Source organism: Neoarius graeffei, chromosome 26 (genome assembly GCF_027579695.1).
Source record: "Neoarius graeffei isolate fNeoGra1 chromosome 26, fNeoGra1.pri, whole genome shotgun sequence".
In the NCBI taxonomy this organism is placed as follows: Eukaryota; Metazoa; Chordata; class Actinopteri; order Siluriformes; family Ariidae; genus Neoarius; species Neoarius graeffei.
In genome coordinates, this window is record NC_083594.1 from 23,947,810 (window position 1) to 23,972,171 (window position 24,362).

Sequence of the window (24,362 nt, forward strand, 5' to 3'; positions counted from 1 at the left end):
CAGGTAAAAGTGGTTTTGTGTAGGGACCCGCTGTTGCATTCTCCTGACTTTTCTCTCTCTTTTGTTTTGGAGACCGATGCATCGGACACAGGGCTGGGGGCCATTTCGCCCCAGGTGCTGAAAGGGGAGAAGCGTCTGCTGCTGTGTCGGGCGGTGGGGGTACGTGGCAGCAGGGGTGTGTTCGAGCATCAGCTGTGAATGGCAAGGAGTCAGGTTGAACCAGGCAACATGTGATGGGGTGCACCTATATCTAATTACTGGCTGTCTATTTACCTGTGTCTCTGTGTGTCTTGGAGAAAACCAGGAATGAGAGACACAGCTATGACACCCTACTGTGTGTGTGTTTCATTATTAGTCACTGAAAAGTGTGAACGATAAAGAGAATACACCTGTTCTGAAGCCTGCTCCCAGTTCCTGTTTCCCAAAGTCAAAGAGTTGTTAGTGTTTTATTCTCTTATACCACAGCAATTTGCCAAAGATTGCAATTAGCTTGGTTTACTGAGAAAATCTACCATACAAGTTTCCTGCGAATGATTTCTTACTATAGAAACAATAAATGCATATGTAAATTAGAACAGTCTGAATATTTCTTTAAATTACTTTGAAACAAAACAAAAGCCTGAGTATTTTTCTATGATTATACAATTAGCAATATCTATTTGTAAGATGCTTTTTTGGTAAATAATCAGACTTTTTTTTTTTTTTAGGACCAAGGATCTACCTACCGAACCACATACCATATATTACATTACACAGGAAAATGAGGCAACGGCAATGATGTGGAATGTGAAATGCAAGATACTTTTCTGCTCACCACAGTTGTAAAGAGTGGTTATTTGAGTCATCCTGTCAGTACCAGCCATTTTCTGACATTCTTTTCCCATTACTCCTCAATGCATTAACTAAAGCACCGGACCTGTATCTCCATTATCTTATGCACTGCACTACTGCATCATGACTGGCTGATTAGATAATTGCACGAAGGTGCATGGGTCGCTATCGAGGTAGCTGGTGAATTGTTTCTTTGATACATAAATGAACTGGTATAGCTGTTTGATAACTGCTTTAGGAAAGAAAAAAACAAGCATGTGAGGTTAAGAGAGAAAAAAATATATACTTAATGGAGAAGACTTTCAGTATACAAGTACCCTGGCCAGACCTTCCCACACTTGGCTCTGTGAGCATGCCATAAATACAGCCCTAAGTAAATTTGTGCTGTTGTAAGCACATTGTAATATATTCCCTGGAAACTGTTACACAAGACTTTAGCCATACCATATACTTATAATCATTCCATTTGACATTTAGGTGTTATTAGCACTTCAGGTTATAGCAGTTTAACTAATTAACTGGTATAAATTTTTATTATTATTATTTTTTAAATGAGATTTTATAGTTATTTTTGCTCTTCTTTTCAGTATTAGGGTAGATTTATTTTAATTGTATGTTTATACAACTTATTCCAATTAACAACTAGTTTCAATAACTTAAAAATATGGCTTTTTAATGTATTATTGGTTGAAATATGTATAGTGGATATTTTCTCTTAAATGTAAAATACATATACGTTTCCAAATATCAGGGTATTAGATAGATCAATAGACAAAATATTTTGAAACAGTAATGACTGAATGGCTATTGCCTGCTTAGTAGTTTTACTGAACATGGATCTTTCTCACAATAATGATTTTAAAAAAAAAGGTAGAAGCAAAAGCATTTAAATTTTAAAATGCCAAAAAGACGCCCACTCAGAGTGTAAAGGATTGCCAGGACCTACCCCAATACCCTTTATAAGGATTGTAATAACAGCTTGAACATAAAAGTTTACAGTTTTGGCCAGTTTTCAAGCAGTGATGAGAAACATATGACACGCAATATTATGTATTCAGCAGGACTTAAGACTTGACTGACACTGTGATCAGTGTGTGATGTCTTTCCATGCGTAGCTCAACTGGTATTTTCATGTCCATTCAGGAACTCTTTTCAGCATATTCTTTTTTGTGCAGGAATTTGAGATCAGCATTTTAAATGTTACTCCTGCAGGATTTTGGAGTTTAACAAGGATAACACTTATTTCTCAGGTATGGCTTTTCTTTTACATAAAGCATTGATTTATTGATACTGAACTGATTCTGAACCGAGTTATAATTTACGTTACTGAATATTTCCTTTTGTGCGCTTTATTCTAATATCAATAATTCAGTATCATCTCTGTATGTGCCATTAAGTTATTCACAATAAGTACTACAAACTTTAGCATCTTGACTCAACAGAGGCACATTAATCAAGATGCTGAAGATGCTCATGAAATCAATAAAGTGAATTTTATACATATATCCATTTCTACAACTCTATTTATTGCCTGTTGATGAGAAAAACTTAATCTAGGAAACAAGTCTAGCCAACAGCTCACAGTTATAACTTAAAATAATATTTTCACTAGAAAGAGTATTTAAAAATAATTCATATTAAATACTTTTTAAAAGTGAGAATAGTATTAGAAATATGTTGCAATATGCTTAATTGCATTTTTGTCACAATTCTATTTTTAAGGTCCTTGATATTCTCTGTAGAACTTAAATGATTTTTGGATATACCTGATGTTTCTAAGAGCAGAAATATCACATTAATCCTTTTGATTTTACTTATTTTTATATTGTGTAATGGTCTCAAATACAGTTAATACTGTTAATGTGTATATTTTTTCTGCTTGTATTTAATTTTGACACTTCTATTTTAATTGGTATTTAGACATATTATAAACATAAATGGCCTGGCAGTAAACTTGTATGAACATGAAGCTAAAGCAACAATTTTAGGTTGTGGTCATGGAAGGAAGATGAGAAGGGGAGCAAAAGAATATTTCAAACGAGCAATTTTTACAGACTATGAGTGTTTACTGCCCTCTAGCTGGTGCTGCAGCTTATACAGGAAAGTGACTTATTTTAATGGCTATATTCCTCTACATCTTGGTATGTGCAATTTGTAAGCCCATTTTTGAATGGCAAAACTTTTTTTTTTTTTGATTGAGCCAGCTGAATTATTCTTTCAAAACACCTATAGAAAAAACAACCTATTAGTTGTAAATCTTTAATACCTGGTACATTAACACAACTAATACAATACTAATACCCAGCAGACAGTATTTAGAAACATATCAAAACAGATTTCCTATAATGTGATCAAATGAACAATCTGCACAAATACATGTATTTTTTTCAGTTCACAGGCCCTAAACATCCTGACCTAATCTCCACAATGAGAGTGATTTTGTTGTTCACCTTACTTTTCCTGTGCCACGGAAAACCATACAAGCCAATAAACATCATGGAGTTGTTGAAGATTCATGACATAATGCAACAGGACAGTGAGAGTGATGATGATGACGATGACAATGATGATGATGATGATGACAATGATATTGAAGACAACTTTATTACAGACTGCCCTTTTGGCTGCCAGTGCTTCAGAAGGGTAGTTCAGTGTTCAGATCTAGGTAACAGATTTTTTTTTTTTTTCCCCCCTGCTGGACCATCTACAGCCTACAGGAAATTCCTAATTAGCATAATGATGGATCACTTGTGCGTTTATATTTTTAATAGGTTTGACATCAGTGCCACGTGACATTCCAGAAGACACGCTAATGATTGATCTGCAAAACAACGATATCACTGAAATCAAGGAGGGCGATTTTAAAAAACTGAGTAATCTCTATGTAAGATAAATGACTGATTTACTATTTTACTATTACAAATGGCTACTTAATGTCTTGGTTCCTGTGCGAGTTTAAAAGTGATCAAGAAATCAGAAAATGCCAAATGTATGATCTACAAGCATACTATGTACACACCAACATCTAATCTTCAGTATTTCATCTTAAGTTAAAACTATATCAGTTATGGTATGTCCTTTGCATTTTTTTGCATTTCTTCCTACAGGCCTTGTTTCTGGTTAATAACCAGATTTCAAAGATTCATCCAAAGGCTTTCCAAAACATGGGGAAACTCCGTCTACTCTACTTATCATATAACCTCCTGACACAAATACCTGAAAATCTGCCAAAAAACATCTTGGAGCTAAGAATCCATGACAATAAGATCAGCAGAATCCAAAAGGACGCTTTTAAAGGAATGCAGTCCTTGCATGTTCTAGGTACGGTTTTGTGTCTTCTGAAATAATAGAAATATGATGTATAAAAAAAAAAATACTCTTATAAGAGAAAATGCACATTATCCAAGACCTCTCTTGGTGCACTGGTTAGTCATTAGTACATTTATTCAAGTTCAAAGTGTTTATTGTCATACAGTATGCACAGTAAGGACATGTCCACTTGCACAATGAAATTCTTAGTTTGCTGTCCACCATGAATGCCAATTACAAATAAATAAATAGGCGGAAGAAGTAATACAAGGTAAAGGCAATATAGTGCAAAAATAAAAGCGAAGAAAAGCAAAAGCAACAAAAAAAACACCCAGTATAGTACAAAATAAAAGTAAATATAGTGCAAAATAGGTAGTGTAATACAAAAATAAGGAAACGATCAGACGTAGCAGCAGAAGGGCAGTAATGTGCGAATGTGCAAACAATTCAAGTGTTATACCACATTGTTCATGTGGGAAAACTGTAAATTGAGTAAAGTAAGCAAGCACAAGACAGACAATGTTTATTCATTCCTTTTCATCATCTTTCTAACAAGAAAATCCTAGTAAGCAGCAAGTAAAAGGAAAAAAAAAATCTTTTGACCAAAAGTCAGTTGTTTTTCTGGATATGTGTCAAGACAGAAGACTAGTGATATCACTACTTGATAATAAACAGATCCTTTAAAAAAAAAAAAAAAAAAACTGACCAAACACCCCCCCAGCCTGGCCTAATTGTTTTTTTTTTTTTTTTTTTATTGGCTCACAAGACAAGGTTCACCTTGACAAAGTTGTTGCAAAGTAAAAGTAAAATAAAAGGCGATTAACTAACAGATGCGCATTTACTTTGTCAGGCAAATTTTATTCATGTTTTGCTCAAAAAGCAAACCTCCCAATTTTCATGTACCTCCCATATCATTGTACCAAAGGATTAAAAATTATAAATGAGGCTAAATCGTAGATGTAGCCACTGAAGGACACAGGAAGTACTGCAGCTGCTTAAAATAATAATCCATCCATCCATTATCTGTAGCTGCTTATCCTGTTCTACAGGGTCGCAGGCAAGCTGGAGCCTATCCCAGCTGACTACGGGCGAAAGGCGGGGTACACCCTGGACAAGTCGCCAGATCATCGCGGGTCTGACACAGAGACAAACAGCCATTCACACCTACGGTCAATTTAGAGCCACCAATTATAACTTGCATGTCTTTGGACTGTGGGGGAAACCGGAGCACCCGGAGGAAAACCATGCAGACACACAAAGAACATGCAAACTCCACACAGAAAGGCCCTCGCTGGCCGCTGACCTCGAACCCAGGACCTTCTTGCTGTGAGGCAATATAATAATAACAACAACAACAAACCTAAAAATGTAGTATATTGTATAGTTTTTGAGTTTGTATTTTATTCTATGTTTTATTCATATTTAGCCTAGGTCACAACCGGACGTACGACTTTTTGGCTGTGCGAGTTTTGGCGTTTCCCAAATCGCTGCGTTTTTTTTGTTCATGGAGAAAGACGCACGTTGGCCGTAAGTTTGTCTTGCAACCTGAAAAAAACGTAAGCGCCCGTAGAGTTTGTTTGACATGACAAAGAACCTCTGCGGCCGGTCTGCGGCCAGTCTACGGCTCGAAAATCAGCACGTCACACGCGCGACCTCTGTGCGTTTCTTGTGTTTTTTTGCACGTAGACCGGCCGTAGGAGCACGTACGGCCGGTTGTGACCAAGGCTTTTGTTTCAAATCAACATTAACCTATCACATTTGACATTTATGATTCCTGCATCCCTGATGCCACATACCAGCCTGTTTCTGGGAGGTGGGAAGAAACAGGTAAACCCAGAGGAAACTCATGCAGAGACAGGGAGAACATGCAAAACTGTACATACAGGACTCAACCAGGGACCCTAGGGGCATGAGGCAGTATATTACTGTGCCGCCAACACCAATGTTTATTTGAAGTTTATCCAGCATGTAAGATTAATAACTCAAAATGTAAATTATTTGGAAAAGCCTGACAAAAACATAATGCCAGCATAGATAAGGAAATCCTCTTCCTGACTGGGAAATTTTTTTTAGATATAAAAGTGATTTAGTTTAATATATTTTGTGATTCTGCGGGGGTTTTTTCTCGAGACAAAACAAACCAATTTGATCATTTCAAAACTTCCGGGTTCCAAGCCATTCTCACAACCTATAAGCACTGATAACGCAGTTCTCCTGCAATGCAGGTTCATTGCATCATGGGTTACAACCCTATAGAACGTATCTGATCAAACTAGTGTCGAGGCAAACTATAAACTGGAAGCATGTTTTAATTTAATACAATTTTAACCACACACACACACACACATTTTATATATATATATATATTTATTTTGTGTGTGTGTGTGGGGGGGGGGCCTTCATACACAGCATGTATAATCTGTTAAATGTTCAGGCTCACTGATATTTCAGTACATTATTCCCCCAGAAATGAGCGCTAATCCTATTGCCAACAGTGGGATTGAACTAGGAGCTTTTAATGATATGGCGACCCTTTACCTGAGAATTGCAGAGGCACGGCTCACAGCAATACCAAAAGGTAACGTCTTCCCCAACTGCATGGTTACAGGTTTTTGACAAATGAAAAAAAATTCTTTTTAATTATTTTGAACACTGAAATAACTAATATTGTATAATTATAACATTAATTTGAAAGTATTAAACATTCACAATACTTTGTTAAAATACAATGTGTTAATATATTAAAATACTGAAATGCAACAATGTTTTAAGACATACTGAGCTGTAAATCTTGGTTTTAGTAAAAACCAAGGGTGGATCCACAATGCTTGTGTTTATATGGAAATTGTTCATTTAGAAAAAGTAAATAATCATGTGGCTTGGGAAAGAATGTAGATACTGCAGAGGAGGAGAGCACAGTATTAAACTGACATACTTACAAAAAAATTTCAGAACCTTTTATGATTTTGCCATGTCTTAACAATATCTGACTTTTAATAGGAACAATAGCTAGACATAAACAATTATAATTTTATTCACACTGCAAAAAATGATATCTTAGCAAGTGAAAATATCTTGAAAATAGCTGAAACGATCTAGCATTTCCTATGAGAATACAAGACACCAATTCTGAGATTATGAAACCTAGTTCTAAATTGCAACCAACTTATTTTAAGATGTCTTATCAAGTTAAAATATCTGTCCATGAAGCAAGATAATTTCACCAGTATTAAGTCATTTTCTCCTCAAATTCAGTTTTCACATTTTTGCAGTGCATTACGAAGCGCTTGAAAAGCTGAATATGGTTTCTTAGTGCCGGAAAGAAGAATCTGTTCTCACTAATTTTAAGAAACATTTATTTAGGCTACTCATTGCACTTTATTTATATTCACAGATCTGCCCTCTTCTCTCACTGAGCTTCACTTGGACTATAACAAAATTGCTAAAGTTGAGGTAGAAGACTTGATCCGATACAAACATTTGCTGAGGTAAACACACAATGTTACAGTCATAGCATCTACCTGGCCATAGAAACAGACATTTATGAAAAATGTTGTTGTCTCTATGTACTGCAGGTTGGGGTTGGGTTTCAACCAGATCAAATTTGTGGAGAATGGAACCTTAGCATATATTCCCAAAATCAGAGAAATTCATTTGGATAACAACAGGCTGAAAAATATTCCCCCAGGTTTGAACACGCTTAAGTATTTACAGGTAAGCCAAGGTTTTGCAAAATGGTGTTAAATATGCAAATGCAAGATGATGGATTTTATTATATAGACATGAGTGTTTCACTGGGAAATACGCCACTCGTATTTTTCATACGAACTACATCTGGGACGCTGAGTAACATATTTTCCAATACTCTCACTAGTCAGCATATTGATGAATTGTTTTGATTAACTTGCGTAGTGTTTGTTTGTGAATGTGTCTACTGGTATATAATAAAAAGAAAATTACATGTAGGCTTGAAGATATGAAGTTTATCTTCTCGTGTTGAAAAACTAATTTTTTATATGAAATATATCAGGGACCTGAGTGACATATTTTCCCAACATCTTCACTTGTGAGGATATTAATGACGTCACTCCCAGTACTTTTCCACTGATGTGACACGCGTTGTCAAAATGGCGAACTGGTTCAAAATTAAAATTCTTTTGTGTTGAAAAATATTTCACTCGTTAAGTATACATTTTATATATATATATATATATATATATATATATATATATATATATATACACACACACACATACACACACACACACACACTATTTTAACAGGATCACTTGTACACCTGCTCATTCATGCAGTTATCCAATCCGCCAATTATGTAGCAGCAGCCCGATGCATAAAATCATGGAGATACAGGGCAAAAGCTTCAGTAAAATTTATATCAAACATTATAATGAAGAAAAATTTTGATCTCTGTGACTTTGATCATGGCATAGATGTTGGTACCATATGGGCTGGTTAGACTATTTCAGAAACTGCTGATCCCCTGGTCGTTTTCCAGTCTTCAACTGTTCAGCAGCTCAAGACAGCAAAACTGGCCTGTACTCAGGGAGGGAGGGGTGGCATAATCTCTCCACAGTCAATTACAGCAACCAGAGCCGATCATGGGCATCTGTGAGCTTGTTCTTGTGTAGGTGGGCGGATAGCACTTTCCTCAGAGTGTGTTATGCCGCACCCTGATGCTGCATGTTCAAGCAGTTAGAAAAACGCGGTCAACTGGTGTAATGTCCTTCAGAGAACGCATGTGACGGCAATCGTTCTTCTTGTCTGGCAGCTATCGTTTGATAGAGGAGCTGTCTCGTGTGTGAGAACTGGCCAAGACTAAAATTCCATGGACTAACTTTCCATGCCTAAATGTCTTGGTTGGTTTTTTTTTTGCCTGAAAATGAACCGTGAATGGTGAAAAGTGAGCTGTCCTCTTCTGGGTTAATTTCTTGCACACACTGAATATCAGCACAGCTGTGATTTGGCTATAGGCATGAACCCGCTAATTACAGCTGTGCTGATATTCAGTGTGTGCACTCTTGCACATGCGATATTGCTTAATTAAACAAAATGTACATGAACCTATAAACAAAACTATGACATACTTTGTATTTCAGGGTATATGCAGCTATCAGCAAATTCAATTTATAATCTCTTTCAATGGCACATACTGTATTTTGATGTAGACTGATTTAATATTTTGTTGTACTTTTAACAAATGTTGTACTTTTAAAAGCACCCTGTATAAAGTATATAAATATGGCAAAACTGACAAGTCACACAATAGCACAACCACCAAATGCGACTTCTTTGTTTAACATGTGCCATTAGGTGGTGTACCTCCATGCTAATAGCATTACCAATGTGGGAGTGAATGCCTTCTGTCCAACAAGAACTAAGGCAAAGAAGGTTCTCTACTCAGGAATCAGCCTATTTGCCAATCCTGTGAAATACTGGCAGATCCAACCAGTCACCTTCCGCTGTGTATCTGGCCAGAGATCTCTGCAACTCGGCAACTTTAGACGAAAGTGAGCACGAGATTCCACTGGAGGGCAGCAACTCAACATATATCTGATCATGTCTTTCAGTTAATAATTGGGATGTTAATCCCTTAGTCAGGTTGCATCGTACATCCACATCTGCTGATGAACTAGTAGTTTACTTGAAAAACACCCTGTGATGATAATTATGGAACAGAATATTCACCAGGCATTTTTGCTGGAACCTATTTAACCTGGTTTATTGGGACCACAGGTAATAAGAGTAGCTACATTGGGTGCAATCATTGTTATAATATATTTATACCTTCATGCAGAATCTGTTGGTTATCAGTAGAATTGCTGAATTAAAATAAAATTTTTAAAACTGTATAATCTGTAGACATTGTTAGTAAACTTTAAATTGTTTCATTGTCATTATTATGTTAAATGAGCATAAAGTACTTGAGATACACAATGCAGATCTCTAATGTAGACTAAGACTTGTAAACTATGAAATAATCTATAACCACAATTGTGTCAAGCTATTGTTGAAATGTCAAAAAAAAGTGTTTTGTGAATAAACAGAAAGAAAAACCTGGTAAAACAAATGTTTGTCATTTACACCAGGAGTATTTAGACTCAGATGAAACAGCCATCCTCACAACCCTGGTTTATTTCACCTTTTTTTTTTGAAGAGGTAAAGCAAGTGTATTAAGGGTGTGTCCCAAATGCTAGTGTTTAGAGAGGTGTTCATCCCCTATGTGGAAGACTTCATTCTAGCAAGCAAGTTATTTTGTTTATTTACCTACACACTACATCTCATCTCATTATCTCTAGCCGCTTTATCCTGTTCTACAGGGTCGCAGGCAAGCTGGAGCCTATCCCAGCTGACTACGGGCGAAAGGCGGGGTACACCCTGGACAAGTCGCCAGGTCATCACAGGGCTGACACATAGACACAGACAACCATTCACACTCACATTCACACCTACGGTCAATTTAGAGTCACCAGTTAACCTAACCTGCATGTCTTTGGACTGTGGGGGAAACCGGAGCACCCGGAAGAAACCCACGCGGACACGGGGAGAACATGCAAACTCCGCACAGAAAGGCCCTCGCCGGCCACGGGGCTCAAACCCGGACCTTCTTGCTGTGAGGCAACAGCGCTAACCACTACACCACTGTGCCGCCCTACACACTACATAAAGAATAAATCACCAAAAACATGAATGTGATCATTTTGAGCTATTGTATCTTTTTCTGTAGATCCAAGTCAAAGTGCAAGAGGACTTGTTAAAACAAATTCTACGCATTCCAATATTCGGGATGTTTATTAAAATGGATGCCATTCTACAAACAACACTTATTCGCAAGGATTACATATGAACTGTAAGAATTAGAAATGAAGTATGCATACACAGTACTGTGCAAGTGTCTTATACACATGCAATGAAATGCTGTAGAGCAAAGATGCCTTCAAAAATAATGAAATTAAATATGTTTCCACATTTAAAAAAAAAAATACCATAAAGATCAGTGAGCAGGAATGCATGAAGAAAGTCAATGTTTGGTGTGACAACCCTTTGCTTAAAAAAAAAGCCTCAGGTACAGTTAGTGCAGTTTTATAAGGACCTGAGCTGGAAGTTTTACTGAGCATCTTACAGAATAGGCCGTAGTTCTTCTGGACACTTTGACCATCTAACTTCCTTCTTATTTTTGCAGCAAAACCCATCAGCCTTCATTGTGTTTTTGTCTGAAAAGTGGTTTGTTATGCAATATGCCCCTTTATTTACTGACATATAAACATTTGTCTGTAACATTTAATTTTGTGCTGGAAAACTAATGTTTGGAAATGTAAAGTGTTTTTGTACTGACTTGATAATGTAGAAGTCATAAAATAAAAGTCTATAACAAAGTTTGTACTGAAAACAGTAGGGTGCCTAAGACTTTTGTACAGTACTGTCAGCACTGAGGAGGTACATTCAAATGTGCATTCGTTTACTGGTCAGGATTGTGGTGGATCCAGAGCCTATCCCAGGAACAAACTGGGTGTAAAGTTGGAATACACCATGGATGGAACATTGCATGGCATGGGAACCAAGCACACACACATAGAAACATACATTCACATCTCGGGGCACTTTAACACAGCCAGTCCACCAATTGAGGTATTTCACTCACGTGACCAAGTCATGTGACGCTGCCATTTTGGACGGCACGGCTCGAATCAGTTTGAATGCGAGGAAGGCGACAAACGAAAAACATAAAAGAAAAAGGAGCGAGATGCAGAAAACACCTTCACTATCCAGCGACGTAGGGCATTTACAGGGCGAGCAGAGGGAGAGGTATTTGCAAAAATTGAGGTTAGCAGGCTTAGAGAACGATGTTTACCTGCTTCCACCAGGATTGTTCACTGACGTACGGAAGTACACGAAGCCCTCGTCTTTACCTGACTTCGGCCCACATGATCTGTATACCTATGTCGTTAAAAACCCATCGCCATACACAGGTATTGATCTGAAAGCGTATACGAGTTTGGATGCCTACAAACATTTTGTGTCAGGCTGGGTAACATGCCTACATCAGCGGGTCGTCCCTGGAGCCGGTGGTCGCCATCTGATTACAGCTAAGGTTTGTTCACATTTTCATTTACTTTCGGTCCTCAGGATAAACAAAATGTTATTAAATGTCATTGAAATAACTTCTTAGTCTGTTGAGACATGGCCCGTTATAAATTTGCTGTTACCAGGCAATGACCAAGAACTGTATTATTAGGGTCGGTGTAGTTGTAGCAGTGTATTAGCAACTAGCTGTTAGCACTAGCTAATGTCAACAACATAGTAGCTGGTATGTTACTGTAGCAATATTTACGTTCAGTCATTTGGATGACTGTTAAAACCTTTCAGTCTCAAGTTTTTCCTTTACTGGATTTACTAGTTTACTGAGCCACTACGCGCTCGCCGGCCGAGCCGGGAGCCATCGCGCGCTCGCCGGCCGAGCCGGGAGCCATCGCGCGCTCGCCGGCCGAGCCGGGAGCCATCGCGCGCTCGCCGGCCGAGCCGGGAGCCATCGCGCGCTCGCCGGCCGAGCCGGGAGCCATCGCGCGCTCGCCGGCCGAGCCGGGAGCCATCGCGCGCTCGCCGGCCGAGCCGGGAGCCATCGCGCGCTCGCCGGCCGAGCCGGGAGCCATCGCGCGCTCGCCGGCCGAGCCGGGAGCCATCGCGCGATAGCTCAGTAAACTAGTAAATCCAGTAAAGGAAAAACTTGAGACTGAAAGGTTTTAACAGTCATCCAAATGACTGAACGTAAATATTGCTACAGTAACATACCAGCTACTATGTTGTTGACATTAGCTAACTTGCCGTCCAAAATGGTGGACACCGGGGCGTCACGTGACCCTGTGACGTCAGGTGAAATACCTCAACTGACATGCTCTTGGGTGGTGGGAGTAAACTGGAGTACCCGGAGGAAACCCGTGTGGCCATGGGAGAACATGCATCATTCCACACAAATGGCAACCAAGCTCAATCAGGGACCCTGGAGCCTTGAGGCAGCAACACTACCCACTGCTCGAATGTAAAATGTGTGCAATTTGTATGAATCCTTCACCCAATAAAGTGAATTAAGAATACATTTAGAGTACACACATGAGCCTTATGGACCATTGCTGCACATCTGATGCTGCCTTGTCTGTAATTTGGGGACCAAAATTGTAAGAAATTTGTGTCAATATTTCTTTTGGATCAGAGCTCAAACTGTGTGTCTGGGTTTAAATACAAATTGTTCTGTCAGTGGTTCAAATTTTAACAAATTCTTATTTGTGATTCATGTTGGACATCCTAAAACAATAACTTTTACCAGCAGATGGAGTGTCTGCTTCAGCTTTTCTGCTTTTACCAGATGTGAAATTTGAGCAGGACTGGATAGAGATGTTACTTGATCAAAATATCTTTAAGATGCATGGCTTGGTTACATAATCTAAAAATTAGTTAAAACCTCGGTTCTCTGCTTCAAGGCCGTTAACAACGCTAAATACAGGACACATCAATTTGTTTTTATGTCGACCTGATTCAGAGGGCAACATTCAGTTTGACTTCTGATACTTTAGGTGATGAAAATGGAATGATTGTTTCCTGGCTCAGAAAGATACAAACTTGTATTTTAAAATAAAATATTGTAAAGAATAACATTCTTGTGCAAAATGGTAATCTTATTAAAATAAAAGGAGGTCTACCTGGCAGCTCTTATTTTAGACTGAAAATGCCAATTAAGTACCTAAACCTGCAGTCTTCGAAAAATCAAAATGTCTGGAGATTGGTAAAGATGAATTTTCCTTTTGTGACTGCAGTGGCATAATGTGTGTACAGTATACAGTTGTATGCAAATGTTTGGGCATCCCAGGCCAAATCAGTTGATTTTTTGTTGTGTGAAAACTAGTAAGCAAACTCTGTTACAAATTTGTCAGTGAAAAGTTTGATGGTAAGTATTCACTGACGACATTTTATTTCATGGCTAAATTGGAACAACAACAACAACGTAAATGGAAAAATATTTGATGAAGATTATGATAAAATCTCTGTTCATTATGCTCTGATGAATAAAGATGAGACGAAATGGCTTGCTCTGTTTGGGCAGACAACCTAGCGTACTTCTCAAGGGAATTTTTACAGCCAGGAGAAATATCCTTCAGTAAAATCTATTATAGTACGTTAACTTCCCTGTTTTATGTTCCTGAATGTAGTTGGGAAGTCGGGGAATCCAGCTTTCTAGGATCGCTCACTTAACGACACCATACCCCTGCTGTAATAGCCCATGTTAAAGCTACAGGGCACATTTTACAACAAGTATCATCAAACTGCCTGAGAATATTATGATTAAAATCCTGTCAAAAATTACACTAAAATTAAAATTGAATTCCACTGACTAAATCTTGATTAAAACATAACTACAATTTTCATTAAGTGACAAAGACTAAAACTAAATTTAAAATTATCTAAATTAACACTAAGACATGCCTGAAATCACAATTGGGTTAGGTTCAACAAACAAGCTCTTGCCTCAGTTTGATATTACTTGACAGATTTTTACCATTTATAAACATAAATAGAGATGCTTCAGAGACTAAAAAGTACAATAAAAAGTTTCTGGTTTAGGCTCCATTATTCTCCCTTTATTCATGTCACTCCTGGGACATGTATTCTGCCAGATCAGCCAGCATTTTCTGAGAGTTCTTGGCTATAATGCCACAAATTTGGGTGAAAATAATTGCTTCAGAATAGAACTGCAAAAATGTTGCATCCATTTAAAAAAAAAATTATTTATTTTTTTTAATCTGGAAAGGCAAAGTAGCATTACAGATTTTATACAGCACCCCCTTAGGACCATGTTTTGAACATCTTTTTATGTACACCCAGCAACATGAGACCAAAAGGAGTATACATAAATGGAAAGTCAACATTTTACTTCTGGATATTTCTGTGTGCATTTTACCAGTCTGAATAGCATGTCCTGTTTTCAATTCCTGTATTAACCACATAAATAAAAGACATTCATCTCAGCCCAAACAATTCCCAGAACAGACACCAATGTGTTTTTTGAGGGTTGCCAAAATATCCTTGTAAATGCAGCCTAATCCTTGTGAAAGTCCCAAAGGCTGCTGAAATCCCTGTGAGATTTCTTTTTAAGTGTCTGTGCATTTTAGGCGCGTGTTACCAATAAATGTAGCACACACAAATACTTCAAATTTACATTTATGTTCTTAAAACATTTAATAATCTCATTACACTTTCACAAATGGATGTAAGGCTGCTGACAGGTGATTGTCTGATTACCAAATCTGAAGGACCTTTTTCCACAGCCATGGAATGTGCACACTTAAGAGAGTGCTAGAGAAAAAGCATTTGCAATGCATCAATTTTCTTCTCTTCATCACAATTTGGCCAGCTCTGTGAGTGCAGAGAGACATGAAGGGGTGGCGATTTTGGGGGGTGTCACAGGCTGACAGAAACAGCAAGAAAAACTTTGCTCAGGAAACATATGGAACAAATCTGCAGGTTGGCCTGGGCCACTGCTGCCACGTTTCACATACCGGCGTCTCCGAGAGGAGAAGAAGAAGAAAAAAAGAAAAAAAAAAATCCAAAAACCTCACAACAGGTTTGAACTGTTTAAGAATTCTCATCCTGACAAACACCTAGAAGATGCAGCCTAATCCCTAAAGGAAAACAAAGTAAATGTGACATAACTGTTTTTAATTTGCAGTTAGAGACTAATTATCCTCGGATCTATAGAACATTCAACATGTTCATTTGAACACAAAAGATTGATGGGTTTTTATCAAATATATTAACAGCAGGTTGAATAATTTGAATTTACAAAACAACATACATATTGGAAGAAGCTTCATGTGAAGGACCAATGTATAAAATTAAAAAATAAATTAAACTTTAGATTTTTCATTTTAAACTAACATTTTTCCTTGAGAGACAGCTGTACCTTGTTTAAAAAAAAATCTCTCCAGCTTGTTTTGATTAACGTTTTTTCTGTTTGTCACTGGAGTGCTCTTCTCTTCAAGATAATGTGAAATATACCAATATTCTGTCTTTCCAGTACTCAGAAACTTGCACTAAATTATTTTCATTTAGCTAATTTAGCTATACAGCTAAGCTTGTGATATTTATCCCTGCTTGTTATTTACCATTTTTTAAAAATCGTGATAAACAATGTACAGTGGTGCTTGAAAGTTTGTGAGTCCTTTAGAATTTTCTATATTTCTGCATAAATATGACCCAAAACATCATCAGATTTTCACACAAGTCCTAAAAGTAGACAAAGAGAACCCAGTTAAACAAATGAGACAAAAATATTATACTTGGTCATTTATTTATTGAGGAAAATGATCCAATATTACATATCTGTGAATGGTAAAAGTATGTGAACCTCTAGGATTAGCAGTTCATTTGAGGGTGAAATTAGAAATCAGGTGTGAGTGGGCACCCTGTTTTATTTAAAGAACAGGGATCTATCAAAGTCTGATCTTCACAACACATGCTTGTGGAAGTGTATCATGGCATGAACAAAGAAGATTTTTGAGGACCTCAGAAAAAGCGGAGTTTGGACTCCACCAATCCACAGTCAGACAGATTGTGTACAAATGGAAGAAATTCAAAACCATTGTTACCCTCCCCAGGAGTGGTTGACCAACAAAGATCACTCCAAGAGCAAGGTGTGTAATAGTCAGCGAGGTCACAAAAGACCCCAGGGTGACTTCTAAGCAACTGAAGGCCTCTCTCACATTGGCTAATGTTAATGTTCATGAGTTCACCATCAGGAGAACACTGAGCAACAATGATGTGCATGGCAGGGTTGCAAGGAGAAAACCACTGCTCTCCAAAAAGAGCATTGCTGCTCATCTGCAGTTTGCTAAAGATCACATGGACAAGCCAGAAGGCTATTGGAAAAAGGTTTTGTGGATGGATGAGACCAAAATAGAACTTTTTGGTTTAAATGAGAAGCGTTATGTTTGGAGAAGGGAAAACACTGCATTCCAGCAGAAGAACCTTATCCCATCTGTGAAACATGGTGGGGGTAGTATCATGGTTTGGGCCCGTTTTGCTGCATGTGGGCCAGAACAGCTTGCCATCATTGATGGAACAATGAATTCTGAATTATACTGGCGAATTCTAAAGGAAAATGTCAGGACATCTGTCTATGAACTGAATCTCAAGAGAAGGTGGGTCATGCAGCAAGACAACGACCCTAAGCACACAAGTCGTTCGACCAAAGAATGGTTAAAGAAGAATAAAGTGAATGTTTTGGAATGGCCAAGTCAAAGTCCTGACCTTAACCCAATGAAAATGTTGTGGAAGGACCTGAAGTGAACAGTTCATGTAAGGAAACCCACCAACGTCCCAGAGTTGAAGCTGTTCTGTACGGAGGAATGGGCTAAAATTCCTCCAAGCCGGTGTGCAGGACTGATCAACAGTTACCGGAAACGTTTAGTTGCAGTTATTGCTACTTAAGGGGGTCACACCAAATACTGAAAGCAAAGGTTCACATACTTTTGCCACTCACAGATATGTAATACTGGATCATTTTCCTCAATAAATAAATGACCAAGTATAATATTTTTGTCTCATTTGTTTAACTGGGTTCTCTTCATCTACTATTAGGACTTGTGTGAAAATCTGATGATGTTTTAGGTCATATTTATGCAGAAATATAGAAAATTCTAAAGGGATCACAAACTTTCAAGAACCACTGTAATTGTCCAGAACTGATATCCCAAAAGAGGCAGGAAAACAAGCATTTCCATCATTTCAGAGAAATACAGGAAGGTGTAATTAAATTATCAGCTGTGGCAACTGCTTGCCAATGTTTTTTTCAATCCTTTTCCAATCAACAAGGCATATTCGCCTGAAGTACCTCTGCTTGCTAAAGGTTTTGTTTTCCACACAAATGTTTTCCAATGTAAACAGAAGCAATAAAATGCCTCATGGAAAATATTATAATAACCTATGAGAAACATCATTATCACTTAGTTGTCCACAGTGATTATAAAATAGTACTACTGGCTTATAAAGCATTGAATGGTCCCGCGCCAAAGTACCTGAGTAAATTTCTGGTCTTTTATGATCTGCCATGCATGCTTTGATCAAAAGGTGCAGGCTCTTTGTTGATACCTTGAATAATAAAGACTACAGCAGGGGGGCAGAGCTTTCTCTTGCAGTTCTTCCCCACAGTTATGGAACAGTATTCCAATTAGTGGTCAGGACTTAGACACAGTCTCAGTCTTTAAGTCTTGGCTGAAAACATATTTGTTCAGTCAAGTCTTTGTTAATAAAGTTTTTCTCTTAGGTAAAGGCACAGATAAGGAGGGTTCATGAGCATCGAGTATTTTGGTAAACTGGGATGTCTGAATGCTGTTGCCGCCCCAACTCTCACATGTTCACTCAGGTTTGTTGACTGTGGAGAGGCTGGCTGGTTTATGTCCCTGGCGCCATCATGTCTGTGTTCAGGGTTTCCCATACATAGACCATTGTGTGGCGCAGCGCCACACAATGGATTCCTATCGCCACGCAATCAGACTCGCGATTTTGAAAAAAAAAATCAGTTGCATAATCTTTCCGTTCATTCATAGTGCTCTTTCTTCTCGTTCACGCGCGCGCACCCACACACAGAGACAGAGAGAGAGAGAGACGGAGAGGCGTGTATACAGGCCTGCCGTTGCGCATAATGACAGGTGTCACGGTCTGATCGTGCGCTGGTATAAATTTACCATGCGCATGCGCAGACCGATTTTTTTTTTCTCTGTCAACTTTCGGGAAGTCTAAATCATTTCTTGCTGCGGTTTTGTACCGAGCATTTCAACACATTTGTGGACTAAAGGCCTCTCCATGCTCTTGCGACAAGGCTTTCGCAGATAGCTTTTCGCAGACAGTTGTAATTTATTGTTGAACGGGGAGTAATAGGCGTGCGCGATGTTACTCACCGCCACAACGCAAGGGGGCGCGATGTCGCAAAATCTCTAGGAGTAGTTGGTGGGTGTGGTTAGTGGAGTGTTTATCCTCCGGTTACTTATAATGACTAGAACTGGAGTCGTATAGATGTACGTACTTCCCCCCTTCCTCGATCAACCGCTCTTCGTGCTGCTCCATCTTCGCTCGTGTTTTTAAAAATGGCGGTCGTGAAAACAAACCAAACCGGGAAAGTAGGGAAGCGGAAGTGCGTGTACAGCGGATGTAGAGTGGACCAATCAGAGCCCTCTTGTCTGCGACGCTGTCTGCGGTGGTCACAATTTTTGGGAGGTGCGCGCAGAGCGTCTGCGAAGAGGACTGGGTTGTCAGCATAAATTGGCCTTAATAAAATGCGAATTGTGACTACAGTTGTGAGATTTGATCATCAGTAGACAAGCTGTTGAATATGGATGAGGAAACAATCATCTCCCAGTCACAAAATGAAGATCAGCAAAACACACAGTCCAAAGAGGCACGAGACCAGCGATTCGCTATTTTCAAAAGAAAGATGACTCAATTCTGACTAGGTCCAATGACAGGAGTCTAATTATACCAGGTTGGTAAATTTGAGAGAATAACTATATTATAATCATGATGAGTCTCACTCAAACAAATCAATATTCATCAAGATAAAGTGAAAATAATTTATTTGTGGATTAAGTATGATCATAAATCTCCCATCATATTGGGCTGGTAAATTCTGACTAGGCCCAATGACAGCAGTCTAATTATACCAAGTTGGTAAATTTGAGAGAATAACTAAATTATTATAATCATGAGGAGTCTTACTTAAACAAATCAATATTCATCAAGTTAAAGTGTAAATAATTCAAGTATGAACATGAACATAAATGTCACATTAGGCTGGTAAATTCAGACTAGGCCCAATTATACCAAGTTGGTAAATTTATACTGTGGTAAGGTTAGACCGTGGCTGCTACAGTATAAATTTACCTGGTAAATTCAGACTGGTGGTAAACTCACACCGTGGCTGCTACAGTTTAAATTTACCTGGTAAATTCAGACTGGTGGTAAATTCAGACCATGACACCGGACTGCAAGTAGGTCTGTTAGGCTAATTAAAAATAACGAAGCCTTCCTGATTCGCCTTCCAACCCCTTATTTTAAAAGGTAGCCTACGTCGTGCTCGTGATGAGCTTTATCATAGCCTTCTTGGCTTCATGAAACGGACATCCCTGAGTCAGGCTGTAAACCAATTTTGATGCATACAGTAGCAGCTTGACACGAGGAACCGGCCTTATTGCATTATCCCGTTTATTCCGCTTCAGCATTCATGCAAGTTATTAATAATGGCTTGACGTTCACAATAAATAAGGATTTCCCACTAGCCTAAATAAAATGTTGTTATACTCGCGGGGATGCCTAGTTGATGCTATCTGAAGCATAAAATCTGAATATTTTAAGAAACAATGCGATAGTTGAGATAGGCTACTGTAGGATGCTCATAGGCTAATAATAATTTCGTATTTATTTGACTATTATAATTTCATTGACTCTCAATGTTTGCTGCTTTAACCCAGATGAGTATTGAAAATTTTTTTCTGAATTGCGAGCCAGATTTCTCAGCTATGAATAGGGTAAGCACATAGAAATTCAGTATTCCTTTGTATATTTTTTTGATGTAATGGAAATTTTTAGTGCTTTGGTGATGAAGAAAATGTACTTTTTTTATCCATAGATTAAAACAGACCTCAGGAATAGGCTCCAAGGGGAACACCTGGCAGCCTGCTTACGAATCTCCATAAATGGTCCCGAACCCAATGACTTCCCTTACGATAGGGTACTTGAGGTTTTTTTTTTCAGGAAGCCACGCAGAATTAAATGTTCTGATAGGGCATGCAGGCTTTGCACCAATTAGGGTAATGCTTTTTCATTATTGTTAGTTGCCTTGGTGTTACCTTAAGTGGTTTATCTAATTATGATATTTTATTATTATTTTGTTGTTACATTATACTATTTATTTCATTTTAGTATTGGTTGAGGTAAGTGTTGAGTTCAATATTTAAAATAAAACCTCCAGCTTGTTTTTTGCAATTTATTCCTTGAATGTCAACTAAAGAATGATTGAAAGATTGCCACCAAAAAGGCAAAAAACTAAGGTAAAAAACTTCAATTTTGGTGAGTAATTTTCATACATTTAAAAGACAGGTTTTCCACCAACATCAAGCCCAGCAAACTAATGACCTGCCCTGTAATGTAAAGTTGGGTCGAGGAATGAAACCAGGCAGGATTCTGGTAAAAATAGTTTTAGCTGTCTTATCTTAAAGAACTTAAAAGAATTTAGATTGAACTGAATAATCTCAAATGCTTCTTGTAGCTTTAAAATAGTCCCAGCAGGTGACTCTGAAGAAAAATACTGTGTGTTTGAACACCGCCCGCTGTAAACACTTTGCATACACCCCAATGACCGACTCCACCGACCGCCACGACACCACCGCGCACGATTCCCTCATCGGCACAGTGGAGCACCACAAATTGCTACCTGGTCTGTGGGAAACACTGTGTGTTACCTTCTGGTTCTCTGTCTAATTATGCTAGTCCTGTAAGAATCCCTGCTTGCACTCTGTGCACACAACTTCTTACAGGACAAGAGCATAACTAATATTTTGTATTCTCTCTCTCCACACCCGCCCCCCATCTGTTGAGCTACAAAACCATAGGTGTAACTTATTTATACCCTAGAAATGATTGTAGAAATCCTACCAGAAAATCCTTGTGTAACTGAAGCCTACTCCCACTTACATTTTATATTTTTAAGCTCATCTGAGCGTTTACCTCTGAAGTGGTCTCCGATTATGAGGAGTTTTAGAAAACTCACAAATTCAAAAAAGAAAAATAATTTTTTAATGAGGCTATAAAAATAGGTATACAACTAAAAATACCCATATCTACTGAAACAATTAAGAAGTTTAAAATACACAGAGCTATTATGAACCTGCCTGGAAGAGGATGAAAGTGTATTTGGTCTCCATGCACAATGGAGAGAGAGAGAGAGAGAGAGAGAGAGAGAGAGAGAGAGAGAGAAAGATTAGAAATATAAAACTTGCAGAAGATGGTAGTATTTTGTGGTCACTAAATCAACAATGTGATGCCTACAATTAGACACCACCTTCATGTCAACAATCTCTTTGGAAGGTGGACCAGAAGAAAGCCTTTACTTTCATGTAACCACATGTAAGCGATCAGAGTTTGCAACATGCTAGTGGAACTTTGACAGAACCAAGTATACGATCAGATGAGACACAAATAGAACTTTTATCAGCACACCCTCAAGGTGGGTTTGGCATAAAAAAGGGATGGTCTTATATAAAATAACCTAATCCTCACTATTTCGTATGGTTGAGAATTGGTTATGGCAGTGGTTTTCAAAGTGGGGGCGCTAGGGGGGCCACAGAAAGTTGGAGGGACGATAAAAAAAATTGTGAAAAAAAATATACTTTTTAAAAATAATTATTAAATATATTGTAATTAGTTTTTTAATCATTATTATAAAATATAATTATTAATAATAATACATCATATCGAAACATTGTTTGCCATGCTCATCTCTCCGATTGCCTGTGATGTTGCGGTTTGCGCCATTTATCAAGCTGCTTTGCTCCTCAAACTAGCGTATTGCTAGCGCAAAATGGACAGGTTTTTGAAGAAGAGACCGAAGGAACAAACCAACAGCCCTGCTGTGGAGGACACTGCTGCGAAAAAAAACTAAGAAGTCCTGGCCAACTAAAATCCGAAAATATGAGGCAGCATATATTAAGTATGGCTTTACAGCCGTAGAGAAAAATGGCCATGATTGCCCGAAATGCGTCCTCTGTCTGGAGACCCTGTCAAATGAGTACTTAAAACCTTCGAAACTTCAGTGTCACTTGGTACAAAAACATCCGACAGATACCGAAAAAAAACAGTAGATTTCTTCAGACGCAAAGAAGAGCATTTGGTCAGGCAATCTCCTGCATTCACCCAGCAAGCTACTGTCCCCGAGCGGGCCCTGAAGGCATCATTTTTAGCCTCGTACCACATTGCTCGTGCTAAAAAACCTCACTCAATTGGAGAAGATTTGATTTTACCAGCCATCAAAGACATTGTCCGAGAATTGCTTGGTGAGGATGCTGCCAAAAAAAAAAAAAATCGATGCTGTCCCACTCTCTGATAACACCGTGATCCGACGGATTGGTGACATGGCTCAAGACGTATCTGCTCAGCTGTTGGAGCAGGTGAGAGCCAGCGAATACTTCGCACTTCAGCTGGATGAGAGCACAGATTTATCCAATGAGGCCCAACTGCTTGTGTACATCAGATTTATTTCACAGGAAAGATTTGTGGAGGAAATACTATTTTGTAAAGCACTTGAAAGAAGAACTACTGGGAAAGACATTTTTCAAGTTTTGGATGATTACATCGAGTCTAACGGATTGGACTGGACCCATTGCGTGGGGGTGTGTTCGGATGGAGCCGCGGCAATGACCGGGAAGATCAGTGGAGTGACCGCTCTCATTAAGCAGAAGGCCCCGCATGTAGTGGCCACACACACTGCATGCTCCATCGCGAGGCACTGGTCGCAAAAAGGATGGATAACAAGTTGAATCAGGTACTACAGGAGGTTATACAGTTTATTGTTCAGTGCGAAAATATTTGTGTTGAAAACACGTTAGTTAATAATATTCTTATGCTAAACAAATGTAACAATTATTGACTATTGAATAAAAGTAAGAGAAAACATTCTAAAAGTTGATGTTTCTTTACATATTTTGTAGCATTGTCTGGGGGTTTGCAAAGGGGGTCCCCGGCCAGAAGCTAATGCTGTTTGGGGGGCCTTGGCATGGAAAAGTTTGGGAACCCCTGGGTTATGGTGTGCGGCTGTTTCTCCTCCAAAGACCTTTGGAACCTTGTTACATAGCATCATGGATTCCATGAAGTACCAGGAAACTTTAATACTAGAATTCTCATCTCAAGTCAAAGAGGGTGCCCCTGCTCTTTCCCTCCACACAAGTTGATCCCTCCTTCTTCAGTGCAGTTATCACCTATGCCTCTTTACATTGTTATGCAAACGTTAAGTGCAGGTCGATTTGAGCGAAACCTCTCTTAGCTTAAGGCCAAGTTTACATTAGATCATATCTGTCTCGTTTTCTTCGCGGATGCACTGTCCGTTTACATTAAAACGCCTGGAAACGCCGGGAAATGGGAATCCGCCAGGGTCCACGTATTCAATC

General features: G+C 38.5%; 2 protein-coding genes across 3 annotated transcripts in view; one reads left to right on the forward strand and one right to left on the reverse strand.

Annotated features, from left to right (window-relative positions):
- The window catches only part of cenpp (centromere protein P), a 186,795-nt gene that overhangs the window by 73,701 nt on the left and 88,732 nt on the right, over positions 1 to 24,362 (reverse strand). The gene's annotated exons all lie outside the window — the stretch shown is intronic.
- On the forward strand, positions 1,855 to 10,318 carry aspn (asporin (LRR class 1)). Its single transcript, XM_060910669.1, has 8 exons — positions 1,855 to 2,081; positions 3,223 to 3,496; positions 3,603 to 3,715; positions 3,939 to 4,152; positions 6,608 to 6,718; positions 7,535 to 7,628; positions 7,716 to 7,854; positions 9,472 to 10,318. Exons 2-8 carry the CDS (start codon positions 3,259 to 3,261, stop codon positions 9,670 to 9,672), a joined length of 1,110 nt encoding a protein of 369 aa, XP_060766652.1. The 5' UTR covers positions 1,855 to 2,081; positions 3,223 to 3,258; the 3' UTR covers positions 9,673 to 10,318.